At 35.6% G+C, this 14,869-nt stretch overlaps 1 protein-coding gene across 1 annotated transcript; it reads left to right on the top strand.

Annotated features, from left to right (window-relative positions):
* Positions 1–10,965: 10,965 nt before the first annotated feature.
* Positions 10,966–14,628, top strand: DEFB126 (defensin beta 126). The gene is given in 3 exon segments (XM_003732811.6): positions 10,966–11,111; positions 14,339–14,448; positions 14,450–14,628. Coding segments are annotated over 3 exon segments (267 nt in total). The 5' UTR covers positions 10,966–11,053; the 3' UTR covers positions 14,549–14,628.
* Positions 14,629–14,869: the final 241 nt, after the last annotated feature.

A 14,869-nucleotide genomic window follows, 5' to 3' on the forward strand; every position in this document is an offset into this window, starting at 1 on the left:
CAGAAAACAAAGCTGCAAAATATGTGAAGCAATAAATGAGAGAGTTAAAAGAAAGAAATAAACAAAAACGCAATTGGGATATCACCACCCAGTTCTTCTCAGCATTGATAGAACAACAGGAAGAAAATCAGCAACGATGACAGAAGAACTAAACAGCATTAACCACAGGATCCAAGTGACATTTAAAGAGTGTTCCAGTCAACTACAGCAGAAGAAATATTCCCTTTGAGCTCAGGGAATGTATACTAAGATAGACTATATCCTAGAGGGAAAAAAAAAGGAGACTCAACCAATTAAAAAGAATTTAAATCAAAATGTATTCTCTATATGATTGACACAGTGAAATCAAACTAGAAATCAATACCAGAAATACAATGGACAACCTACAAACACTTGGAAATTACACAACATACTTCCAAGTCAAAGAGAAGTCTCAATAAAAATAAAATATATATTAGAGTCAATGAAAATGAACATATAAACAAATAACATATTCATAACTTGCTCTAAAGCAGTGCCAAGAGAGAAATTTAGAGCAATAAATGCTTATATTACAAAAGAAGAAAAATGTCAAAGCAGTAATCTTAGCTCTTGCCTGAATTAGAAAAAGAAGAGCAAATTAAATGCAAAGTAAGCAGAAGAAAGAACATAATACAGATAACAGCACAAATCAATAAAATTGGAAACAGAAAAACAATAGTGAAAATCAGTGAGATAAAAAGCTGCTGCTTTGAAAAGATCAATAACACTGACAAACTTTTAGCAAGATTAAGAAATAAAGACACAAATTATCAGCTTGTGGAATAAAACAAAGGATATCACTAAAGACCCTATGGAAATAAAATAAAATAAGAGAATACTATAACTAACCTTTTTTTTTTTTGAGTCAGAGTCTCCCTCTATAGCCGAGGCTGGAGTGCAACGGCGCAATCTTGGCTCACTGGAACCTCCGTCTCCTGGGTTCAAGCAATTCTCCTGCCTCAGGCTTCTGAGTAGCTGGGACAACAGGTGTGCACCACCATGCCTGGCTAGTTTTTGTATTTTCAGTGGAGATGAAGTTTCACCATATTGGCCAGGCTAGTCTTGAACTCCTGACCTTGTGATCTGTCCACCTTGGCCTCCCAAAGTTCTGGGACTACAGCCATGAGCCACCACACCTGGCCAACTAACTCTCTATACATTGATTTACTTTTTAATTTAATTTTATTTTTTATACTTTAAGCTCTGAGGTACATGTGCAGATCATGCAGGATTGTTACATAGGTATATGCATGCCATGATGGTTTGCTGCATCCATCCCCCCATCATCTATATTAGGTATTTCTTCTAATGTTACTCCTCTCCAATCCCCCCACCTCCTGCTATTCCTCCCCTAGGTCCCCCACCCTGCAACAGGCCCCATTGTTTGATGTTCCCCTCCCTGTGTCCATGTGTTCTCATTGTTCAATACCCACTTATGAGTGAGAACATATGGTGTTTGGTTTTCTGTTCTTGTGTCAGTTTGCTGAGAACGACGGTCTTGCATTCCTAGGAGAAACCCTAGTAGGTAGGAAAAATAATCTTGTTTGTAAACTTTGCTTCTTTGATGATATGCATCTACAGCCAAAGATTTTCTATTAAGCAAGGCAGGAGCTGTATTTCACACGTTATAAAATGTTGTATTTTAACATTTTTCAGTTCAAAATATATATTAATTATTCTTATAATTTTATCTTTAACACATGGCTTTTAAATAATTTTAAATAATACTTTTTAAATTTTAAATTATAATACTTTTATATCATAAAAGTATGCTAATTAATTTAAAAATATTTTGTATGTTTCTTAACATCTTATTTTTATCGGTTTCCAACTTAATATCGATATTTTTCTAGATACCATATTTTTAATTGATGGCTATTTTTCAATTATTTCTGTAATATTTTAATGTTTTGACATTTATAGAGACTTCTTTAAAGAATCAACACTTTTCTATCTCAGTGAACATTCCATGAAAAAAGTGAGTATTCTGTAGTTATTGGATGTAGTGACCTATACATGTTAATTAGATTGAGGTGGATGGTAGTATTATTCAGATTTGCTACATTCTTACTAAATGTTTGGTCTAGCTATGCTATCAATAACCAACAGTGAATGATTAAATTTCTAACTAATTGTGGATTTGTCTATTTTCAATGTACTTTTGTCCATCTTTATTTCATCTATTTTAAGTTCTATTATTAAATACATCATGTCTTTCTAATGGATTGACCCTTTAATCATTATGAAATGGCCTCCATTATCTCTAGAAAATACTGCTTGTCTTAGAGTCAAATACATCAGATATTAATATAGTTAGTCCACAATTTGCAAAGCCATCAAAAGTAGCTTGTATATCCAACTTATTCTCTGTATTGATCTATTTCACTTTTGGCCGATAAAATCTTTACTCACTGAAAAGCAAAGAATATAAAGACAAAAAAGGTAAAATATCCAAGGACTGTGGGACAACTGCAAAAGCTGTAACCTACGTGTTATGGGAGTACTAGAAGGAGAAGAAAGAGAAAGCAACAGAAGAAATATTTAAAACAACGATTGAAAATTTTCGGTGGGAGTGTAAATCAGTTCAACCATTGTGGAAGACAGTGTGGTGATTCCTCAAGGATACAGAACCAGAAATGCCTTTGATCCAGCAATTCCATTACTGGGTATATACCCAAAGGATTGTAAATCATTCTACTATGAAGACATACGCACGTGTATGTTTATTGGAGCACTATTTACAATAGCAAAGACTTGGAACCAACCCAAATGCCCATAAATGATAGATTGGATAAAGAAAATATGGCACATATACACCATGGAATACTATGTAGCCATAAAAAAGAATGAGGTCATGTTCTTTGCAGAGACATGGATGAAGCTGAAAACTATAATTCTCAGCAAACTAACATAGGAACAGAAAACCAAACACTGCACATTCTCACTCATAAATGGGAGTTGAACAATGAGAACACATGGACACAGGAAGGGGAACATCACACATCAGGGCCTGTCAGTAGGTAGGGAACAATGAGAGAGAGAGCATTAGGACAAATATCTAATGTGTGTGGGGCTTAAAACCTAGATGATGAGTTGATAGGTTCAGCAAACCACCATGGCACATGTATGCCTATGTAACAAATCTGCACATTCTGCACATGTATCCCAGAACTTAAAGTAAAATAAAAAGAAAGAAAAAAACTTGAAAGACTAAAATGAAAAAAAAACTTCTCCCCAAATTAATATCAAACATCAAACCACAGATCCAAGAAGCTCAAAGAATACCAAGCAGGATAAATGCAAAAAAAACCAAAAAACAAAAAAAAACTATACCTAGTTAGGTCATATTCAAGCTGCACAAAACGAAATATAAAGCTAGAATCTTGAAAGAAGACAGAAGAAAAAACATCTTACGTTATCCTAATAATAAAGTGGTTATTTCTCCAAGAAGACATAACAACCCTTAATGTGTATGTGCCTAAAAACAGAGCATCAAACAATGTTTTGATTTGCATTTCCCTGATGACTACTGATATTGGGCTTTTTTCCATATATATGTTGACCATTTGCATGTCTTTTGAGAAATGTCTGCTCATGTTCTTTGCTCATTTCTTCAAGGAGATTATTTGTTTCTGTTTCTGGGTTTTTTGTTTGTTTGTTTTGGTTTTGGTTTTTGGTTTAGTCCCTTGTTTATTCGAGTTTGATACAGTTCCAGATGTCTGTTCTTGGTTTTGTTGCCTGTGCTTTCAAGGTCTTAGCCATAAAATCTTTGCCTAGAGCAGTCCTGGAGTGTTTCCCCTATGTGCTCTTTTAGCAGTTTTATGGTTTGGGGTCTTAGGTTTAAGTCTCTAATCTGTTTTGAGTTGAATATTGTATGTGATGATAGATAACGGTCTAGTTTCATTCTTTTCATATAAATGTCCAGTTCCCAGGACTACTTATTGAAGAGTGTGTCCTTTCCACAGTGGAAGTTCTTGGTGCCTTTGTTGCAAATCAGTTGGCTGTAAATATGTGAATTTATTTCTGGATTCTCTATGCTGTTCCATTGATCTAGACATTCATTTTTGTACCAGTACCATACTGTTTGCTCTAAGTACTGTAGCCTTGATGAAGGCATGTAGTGTGATGCCACCAGCTTTGCTATTTTGGTTTTTTGGTTTCATATATGTTTCAGGATTAATTTTTCTATTTTTGTGAGAAATGTCATTAGTATTTCTACAAGAATTGAATTGAATCCATAGATTATTTTGGAAATTATGGTCATTTTAGAAAAATTAGTTCTTCCTTTTCATGAGCCTGAGAGGCATTTCCATTTGTTTGTATCCTCTTCAATTTCTTTCTTCTGTGTCTTGTAGTATTCCTTGTTGACATCTTTCTCCTCTTTGGTTAAATTTATTCTTAGGTATTTTTTGTAGCTGGAATTGCCTTATTGACTTCTTCTTTAGCTAGTTCATTATTGGCATATAAAAACACTACTGATTTTTTAGTGTTGATTTTGCATTCTGCAACTTTACTGAATTTGTTTATCAGTTCTCAGAGTTTTCTGGTGGAGTCTTCAGGTTTCTTTAAATAAAATCATGTCATCTGTAAAGATGGATAATTTAGCTTTCTCTTTCCCATTTAGATACCGCTTATCTCTTCTTTGGTGTAACTGCTCTGGCTAGGACTTCCAGTACTACGTTGAATGAGAATGATGGAAGTGGGCATCTTGTCTTATTCCAGTTCTTAAAGGAAAGGCTGTCACCTTTCCCCATTCAATATGATGTTAGCTGTGTGTTGGTCATATATGACCTTTATTATGTTGAGGTATGTTCTTTCTTTGCTAGTTTGTTGAAGTTTATCATGAAGTGATGTTGAGTTTTATCAAATGCCTTTTCTTGCATCTATTCAGATGATCGTATTGTTTGTGTCCTTCATTTTGTTGATGTTTCCTGTTTATCAATTGGCATATGTTGAACCATTTTGGCTTCTCTGGGATAAATTCCACTTGATTACCATATATTCCCTTTTTGATGTGCTGTTGGATTTAACTTGCTAGCATTTTGTTCAGGATTTCTACATCTATGTTCATCAGGGATTTTGGCCTGTAGCTCCTTTCATTTTGTTGTATTCTTGTCAGGTTTTGGTATCTGAGTAATTCTCATAGAATGCTATAGGGAGAATTCCCTCTTCTTCGATTTTTTGGAATAGTTTGAGGAGGATTTATGTTAACTATTTATACATTTGGTAGAACTTGGTACATCAGTGAATCCATCTGATCCTGGGCATTTATTCAGAGATTTTTTATTACTAATTCAATCTTATTGCACATTATTGGTCTGTTCAGGATTTCTGTTTCTTCCTAATTTAATCTTGGTGGCTGGTATGTGTCCAGGAATTTACCTTTTCTCCTAGATTTTTCAGTCTGTTAGTGTATTGTTGTTCATAATCATCTCTGATGATTTTTTGTATTCTGTGGCATCATTTGTAATGTCTCCTTTTTTCTTTTCTGATTTTGTTTAGCACAGAAAAGTATAACTCATTGTTAGAGCAAACACACAAATGAGGAAAAGACTCAAATGTTACCACTACAGAAAAACACTAAACCATGATTATAAATAATAAGAAAGGAAAAAGCCAAAAATGCTATATAAAACAACCAAACGCTAATTACCAAAATGACAAGAAAAAGTCCTCATATATAAATAGTAAGTTTGACTGTAAGTGGATTAAATATTCCAGTGAAAACATATAGACCTGACTGAATGAATTTTTTTAAAAAGTGACCCAATAATATAATGCCTACCAGAATCTCACTTCACCTGTTAAGATACATAGACTGATAATAAAGTGATAGAAAAAGATATTTCATGCACACAGAAACAAAAACTGAGCAAGAGACAACTGTAGTATGTTCAGGTAGGATATAAGTTTCCATGATGTCAGCTGCCACCATTCCCTACAATGGCCCAGAAACCCAAGATACCTGAGCCCACTCAGCTGCTCAGTAAATTATTACTACAGCTGGCATTTGAGAGAGCCACTACAGTAAAGCTATTTGTAACAAGGAAATCGTAAAAAGTCTACATAATTCCTCCACACTCCCATCAGGGCTAATGATTGTGCTTGCCATTGGGAAACCTGAGGGCAGGCCTGCCTTGTCCAGCTGTGCCCAACTTTGCCCCCAGTTTGGGGCTGAGAATGGAGCCCGTGCCACTATGCATTCCACACACAGACCATTTCCTGAGACAACAGTGTTTCTCTTAGTAAACAAAGATAAGATATATACTCCCTGCTACCACCATATTCAGCTCTTGCTGCAAGTGTCACCTACTGGCTTGGAGGTCAAACTGCACAACCCAATAGAAGATGTATTGACCTGAGTGCACAGTGCTTGAGAATCAGATAAGCTTCTTAAGACCTTTTCTCAAGATCTGCAGGAGACTGTGAGCTTCATCACATGCCTAGTACATGACTACTACAACTGGCATTTGAGACAGTCACCACATGAAGACTATTTATAACCAAGGAATTCATAGAGTACACACCATTCTCCCTGTTACTACAAGGGCTGGTGCTTGTGCTTGCCAATGAACTATTTGAAGGCAGGTTCGACAGTTCAGCTCCACTCAGCTTTATCCTCCCCTTAGGGGCTGAGCAGGGAACTCGGGCCAGTGTGTATTCCATAGACCTGCCCGTTGTCTGAGACAACATAGAGCTTCTCCCAGTAAACAAAGATCAAGCATATACCCACCTGCTTCTGCACAGATTTTATTCATAAGCAACACTTACTGGTCTGGAGCTCTAACTCCACAACCCAATAAACAATCGGCTAACACAAGTGCACAGCACAGGGAAACAAGTTAAGCTTCCTGAGACTCCTGCACTCTGGCTCTGTAGGAGGCAGTGAGCCTAGTCCAGCAAATCACTACTACAACCCATTTGAGAAAGCCACCACACAAAGGCTACCTATAATCAAGAAACTCACACAGAGTCTTTGCCACTGAAAGCACCCAGAACCAAAGCCAAATGACCCTACACAATATATATATTATAATCGCATCCTCAAGGGGGTAAAAGTCCTGACCAAATGAAAGTAAATTAAAAAATAAGAACAGATAGTTGACCCAAATGAGAAGGAGCCCAAGAAATAATTCTGGAAGAATGAAAAAACAGAGTGTTACAACACCCCAAAGGATTGCACTAACTCTTTCACAATGAACCCTAACCAAAATGAAATCTTTGGCATACCAAACAAAGAATTCAAAATATTGATTTTTAAAGAAGCTCAGTGAGGTCCAAGAGATAGTAAAAAATCAGTACAAATCAGAAATACAATTCAGGATATAAATGAAAAATCTACTAAACAGATAGATTTTTTTAAATAGTTTTCTTTCTGTTGTTTATTTATTTATTTATTTATTTTTAAGATTGGGTCTTGCTCTGTTGCCCAGGCCAGAGTGCAGTGGTGCAATCTCGGCTCTCTGCAACCTCCCTCTTTGGGGTTCAGGTGATTCTCCTACCTCAGCCTACTGAGAAGCTGGAACTACAGATGTGTGCCACTATGTCCAGATAACTTTTTTGTATTTTTGGTAGAGACAGGACTTCATCATGTTGGCCAGGCTGGTTTCAAACTCCTGACCTCAAGTGATCAGCCCACCTTGGCCTCCCAAAATGCTGGGATTACAGTTGTGAGCCACTGTGCCCAGCCTAAATAGGTTTTTCTAAATGAACTTCCATAAATGAAAAATTCATTTAAGAAATTACAAAATATAGTTGAAAGCTCTAACGACAGACTAAACTAAGCAGTAGAAAGAGTTTCAGAACTTGAAGACAAATCTCTTTTGAATTAACCCAGTCAGACAAAAATAAAGAAAAAAGAATTAAAAAAATGAGCAGAGCTTTCAAGAAGCATGGGATTATATAAGATTATGTAAAGTACTCATAAGTAAAGTCACTAAACCTATGAGTCACAGGTACTCAGAGGGAAAAGAAAAAGTGAGAGTTTGGAAAAACTGTTTGAGGAAGTAATTGGGGAAAACTTCTTTAGTTTTGCTAGAGATTTAGACATGTAAATACAAAAGCCTCAAAGAACGCCAGGAAGATACATTTGCAAGACAGACTTCATTAAGAAATATAGTCATCAGACTATCTAAAGTCAACATGAATGAAAAAAGTCTAAAATCAGCAAGAGCAAAGCATATAGTCATCTACAAAGGAAATTTCATCAGAATAACAGTGGACTTCTCAGCAGAAGCCAGAAGAGATTGGGTCCAATTGTGGGGCTTCTTAAAGAAAAAAAAGCGTCAAACACAAATGTTATATCCTCCGAAACTAAGCATCATAAATGGAGAAATAAAGTCTTTCCTGACAAGCAGGTGCTAAGATAATTCATCATCACTAGACCAGTCCTAAAAGAAATTCTCCAAGGAGGTCTAAAAGTCAAAATTAAAGTTCAATACCCACCATTATAAGTACTCACAAAAGTATAACACTCACAGGATTTACAAAGCAATGAATTGAGACTGCAGAGCGACCAGGTAAAAAATTAACATTGCAACAGGAACAAAACCTCATAGATCAAAATTAACTTTGAATGAAAAGGGATTAAATGTCCCCATTTAAGAGATACAGATTGGCAGAATAGATTTAAAAACATGAACTAACTATATGCTGTTTACACGAAACTCACTTTATTAGTAAAGACACAGATTCAGGTAAAGAGGTGGAAAAAGACATTCTGCGCAAACAGAAACCAAATGAGAGGAGTAGTTGTCCTTATATCAGATAAAGCAAACTTTAAATCAACAACAGTAAAATAAAACAAAGGAGGTCATTACATAATGATAAAAAAAATCAATTCAGCAAGAAGATATAACCATCCTAAATACATATGCACCCAACACAAGAGCACCCAGATTCATAAAACAAATACTACTGGGCCTGAGAGGGATGAGAAATTACCTAACTGGTGCAATGTACACTATTCTGATGATGGTTATACTAAAAGTTCAGACTTTACTGCTACTCAGTGTGTCCATGTTACAAATCTGCCCTTGCACTCCTAAATCTATAAAAAAAATAAAATTTAACAAAAAATAAAATACATAGCTAAAATTTAAAAAAGCAAAAACAAAAAATTTAACATGCTAAATATTGGTAAAGATGTGGGGAAAAAAGTGAACTCTCAAATATTGCTAGTGGGGGTGTAAAAAGTACCACTATTTGGAAAAATATTTACAGGAACTATGAAACACAAAGGTTTATTATAGCCACGTTTTACACGGAACATTTATTTATCGGTTTGATAGGGACAACACTGAGACCTCTTAGAACAGAGAGAAAGCACAATTTTCAAAGAAAAAACATAGTATACACATATTTAATAAGTAAAACACACACACCCTGTGACTCAGCCATTCTACTTCTAGCTATTTATCCAAGAGAAATGAAAGCATATGGCTATACAAAGAGTTGCACACAAATTCTCATGGCAGTTTTATTTGTAACAGTTAATATCTGAAAACAATCATAATGTTCATTAAGGGGTAAATGGATAAACAAACTATATGTGCATAAAAAGGAATATAAGCAATAAAAAGGAATGAATTAGTGGTACATGAAATATATGTGATTCAAAATAATTGCCTTGGATGAAAAAAGTCAAAGAGAAAAGTATTAATGCTATATTACTTCATTTATGTAATATTCGAGAGACTGTCAAGAAAGCTACAAGAAAAAAAAGCTGTCAAACACAAATGTTATATCCTGCTAAACTAAGAACAAATAGTAAGTCAGTCATTGCCTGGATATCATGGAGGTAGGGGGAAAGAAGGGAAGAGGAAACAGTAGATACCAAAGAGGTATGAGAAACACTTTGAGTGAAGGATATCTACATTATGCTGATTATGGTAATGGTTTCGCTGGTGCATCATTTGCCAACTTCATCAATTATACACTCTAAATAATGCAGTTCAATGTACATCAATTATATCTCAATAAATTTCAAAATTAAAAAATAAAAACTCACAGAAAACAAAACCTCTAGGACCTTATAGCTTCCAGTCACAGTATAGTCAGGCACTCAAAAAAAAAAAAAATCTTTAAAACAAATAGAATTTTCTTTGGATGCCATGTTAAACTCAATTCCATCCAGAGAAAACTACTTTTATTAGAATGACATGTGACTTGCATTTTTAGTTCATGCATTTACTTATATACACAGACATAACTTTTTCACATAAATTAGAATCATTACTATGCATGTTGTTCTGAAATGTTGATTTTTCACTCAAAAAATGTTTAGTAAAATAAAATCTGCTACACTCTTTTTAACAGAAGCACAGAATTAAATCATATGGATGCACTTTATTTTATGCTACTCTATAGAAGAGCTAAGATGTAGATCCAAAGACTTCTTTGTGCATTTATCTTTGAGCACTTATTTATTTCTTTATAAAATGACTTTCTAAATTTCCAGATCATCAACAAAGTATTAATTTGGTCAGTTAAAAAACAATTGCTTATATTCTTCTCTGAAAAGAATATTATAGAAAAGAAAAGGATTTTATGTAATACATATATGAATAATGTGTCATAAATGTTCAGAAAGACATTGTATTTTAGGTGGAGAGACAGAGAGGTGAGCAACCTGCTACATGCAGTAAGAGGAATCCTGATAGAACTAACACAGGAGGCTGTGGGGGAAAAGAAAAAAAAAAAAAAAACAGCTATGAGTACCCAGCCGTGGTAGAGCAGCATAAATTCTTTCTGTAATTCTTTCTCTCCAAATTGCCATACATTTCAGTAGGGGTTGCAACTTCTATTCTAAGACTTTATTCTTCCCCCAAGGCATGCCCAGCACAGGACTCCTGAACAGTGATGCCTCAGTTAGAGTTGCTGGCCAATAGACTGAAGTTATGTTGGCACATTATCCTATATCCTCCCAGTTTTCTGGCTGAGCCCAACCCCAACTAAGAAGGACAGTAAAAATCTGTGTTCAGAGACATACTGAATAGAGACTTCTGGACTCTATAGAACCCACTGCCTCCTGATGAAGTCCTTACTGTTCACCCTTGCAGTTTTTATGCTCCTGGCCCAATTGGTCTCAGGTAAATAGAATCTCGGGGAGAAAAAACACTGTCTTAGAACAGGGTCCTGCACAAGGAGTCCCTATTTCTAAGTGGTCTGTGGAAGTGGGGTCTGGTTTCTCACTGGGACCAGGGCTGAGATTTGTCCTACTTCTTCAAACCACCTCTGTTCTAAGACACTTCAAGGCTCTTAGGTAGAGCAGGATCTGTGATCGGAGCTGGGGAGGAGGGTAAGGCAAATCCCGTAAAGTTGCCTCCAAAGGTAGAAATGATCTTGAAACCCCAAACTTCCGTCCTAGCACTTTGGGTCAGTCCAGTCAAGCCCTGCTTCATTTTATTTATTTATTTTTTGTCATCGATATTTCCTTCCAAGGTAACAATTATGTAATATTACTCCCCTCAGTTTTCTTAGTCTTACAGAGAAGGTCTCTGATTTTTTGTTTGTTCTTGGATGTGGTTAACAGAATAGGGAAGGCTGTTTCTAAATACCTACAGGACTGTAAAATGGAAAAGAAAAAAAAATTCTGTGTGGGAAATTTGGAAGTCTATATTAGATTTCAGCTCTGTCTGTGCAAGCATTTCTTATTTTTACTTTACCCTATAACTTGTATTTACAAAACCAAGACAAGAACACTGAAAGCAATTTAGAAATAAATGGGCTGCATTTCATCACTGCTTTTAGTTTTCTCTTGCAACAGACTGGTATATGAGTTTATAACCTACTTTATTTTTTTACCTAAGATTGTATCAGGAAAATTTTCACAGGTCTTTGAACATTCATTGAAAACACAATTTGCAGTAGATACTTATGATTCTGTCATATTTTTGTACCAGTATTAACTTGGAGAGTCCTTAATTGTGCGTCATTTGGATTATTTTTTCTAACATGTGACTATTGTAAATAACATTGTACAATCTTATTAATATATCATTGTGAGATTATCTGATTGTATAGGTAGATTTTAGAAGTTCTATTGCTTGGTCCAAGGGTATTATTTCTTCTAAGTTAACTGGCACATATTGCCAATGGTTACTATTGGTGTGTTTGTATTTTTAACATTTATATTTCATATTTCTTGCAAATGTTTCCAAATATATTGGTTGCTTCTAAAATGTATTATTTATTTGATGCATATAATTTTCTTTTTTTATTATTATGCTTTAAGTTCTGGGGTACATGTGCAGATCTTACAGGATTGTTACATAGGTGTACATACACATCCCATAGTGATTTGCTGCCTTCATCCCCCTGTCACCTACATTAGGTATTTTCTCAATGCTATCCCTCCCCAATCTCCCTGCCCCCACTATCCCTCACCGAGGCCCCCACCCCCCAACAGACCCCAGTGTGTGATGCTCCCCTCCCTGTGTCCATGTGTTCTTATTGCTAAACACCCACCTATGAGTGAGACCATGCAGTGCTTGGTTTTCTGTTCTTGTGTCACTTTGCTGAGAATGATGGTTTCCAGATTCATCCATGTCCCTGCAAAGGACATGAACTCATCCTTTTTTATGGCTGCATTGTATTCCATGGTGTATATGTGCCACATTTTCTTTATCCAGTCTATCATTGATGGGCATTTGGGTTGGTTCCAGGACTTTGTTATTGTAAACAGTGCTGCAGTGAACATACGTGTGCATGGAGACACATAATTTTCATTTTCATGATGTCAGATCTGTTGGTGTTTTCTTTGCATTCTTCCATTAACTTAGAAAGTCCTTCTCCATATTAAGAAGAGTTATTCACCTATGATTTTGTTTTTCACACTGGACTCAAACCTGCTTTTTACATAAGGCACAAAGAAACAAACTAACATTTTTTAGCGTCATTTCCTAATGGGTGGAGGGTTATAGAATAACTCCATAGCCTGCCTCTAGAGATAGTACTTTACGTTCCCTAGAATTTGCAGAAATGTTCAAATTGATAGTGGATAAGGGGAAATTATAATGCTCTCATGGTTGTCTCAAAAGAGGTTTCAGACCTATTGCACCCTTGAAATTCTGTGAGTTGAAATTGTGTCATTTCTCCTTCTGTCTCTGGGACACTAATGACATACATCGACATATATCACATACTTGTATGTTGTCTTTTTTTTTACACTTTGTATGTGTGTTTATTCTAACATACATATATATGTAGTTAAAAACTCTGATCATCAGAGGAGGATTAAAGAGCTGATAATGGTTAATAGTAGTGGTAATAGCATTCAGAAGTTTGCTGTCTCCACTTGCTGTCAGTTACCTCACGTCATTTCTTTCATTTGTTGTACTTACCACAGTCTGGAGTTACTTCATCCACTTGCTTATTTTCTTTTGCTCTCTCTCCAATGTAAGTTCATCGAATCGTGTCTTCCTGTTCATTGTCTTATTCCCTGCATCTTGCAGAATTCTTGACATGGTAAACACTCATTATATACTTGCTGATTAAATAGAGTAATGAGTTAAGCAAGGTAAGAAAGAGCTCGAACACCACGCTAGGGCCTCTATGCGTTAAACCACATGATGAGATATTTTCATATGTATAAAATATGTACACGTATATAGGCAAACCCTGCAGAATGTCTCCCTAATGAATATATTCCTAATAGAATGCCTTTTTTATTCCCAAAATCTTATAAAATGTACCTATATCTCAATATCATATAGGCATATAGATATAGATTAAAATTTCATATTTATCTTTCCATAATTTGACATGACATTTTAAACCAGATAATATATAAGACAACCCTAGAGTTACCTTCTAAATATACTTTTTAGGATCTCTGAAACATGTAAGGACATTTTGCAAATCTCACCAATTGGCAACAAAAGCCATGTGTGTTTCAGTAATGGTGAGAAAGATGACATCAATTATTTGAGCATTTCTTATTTTTAAAATAATAGTTTTCACTGTATTTAGGTGTTGTTTGTGTTTTAGCTGCATTTTAGGAAATGGGTTGGAGATTTTGTATTCATGTATAATAACATGCTATATATTTTCCCATATAAAATGATGGGAAATAGGCCCCTGGTATTTGTATACAGAATTCTGATTTCAGAAATGAGAATCTCATACATATCTAAAGAATTCTGTCTCTATATTTATGAAATTTCACTTACTCCTCAAAGTAGGTGTTTACGATTAGGAAAAATATGCCAAAGCAACTGGAAAGACACTTGAATAATCAGTGCTCAAAAGCTATTGCTATGTTATTCTCCTGTGACAAATACTTAGGCTTAATAATCTATATAATTACTTTACGCAGGTAACTGGTTTATGAAAAAGTGTGCAAACAAAGCTGGACTTTGCAAGAAGAAGTGCAAACCCGGAGAGGTGTATGCAAAGCCTGCTTGGGTGACGTGCGGCAAAGAAAGTGTATGCTGTGTTCCAGGTAAAACACGTTCTGGTCACCCCTCTGTCCGTGTGGAGAAAAAGACTACGAGACGTTCAACAGCAGCAACAAGAAGAAGTTTGATGATGAATAAGACTTTGATGTCTTCGATGACTCCGGTGACTAGGACGGCTGCTTCCCGTGTTTCTGCCGCCAGTTGAACATTCCAGCCTGCCTCCTGCTCTAGGATCCCCGATTCATTAAAGCAAAGAAGTTTATCACGGTGTCAGTTTTCTCTCTACAGCCCCCTTTCCACCTTCCCTCCTTTCAACAATGTCTGGAAAAGCACCACGATTTTATTGCACTAGCAATTCTAGGGTAGAAATCCAAATAAGATAGGACCAGGAACAAGTAAGGGTTAGTCCAAAACACCCACTCAGGAATGATAGGCAGTAGCAATGTCAT

This window comes from Callithrix jacchus, chromosome 5 (assembly GCF_049354715.1).
Source record: "Callithrix jacchus isolate 240 chromosome 5, calJac240_pri, whole genome shotgun sequence".
NCBI classification, from domain to species: Eukaryota; Metazoa; Chordata; class Mammalia; order Primates; family Cebidae; genus Callithrix; species Callithrix jacchus.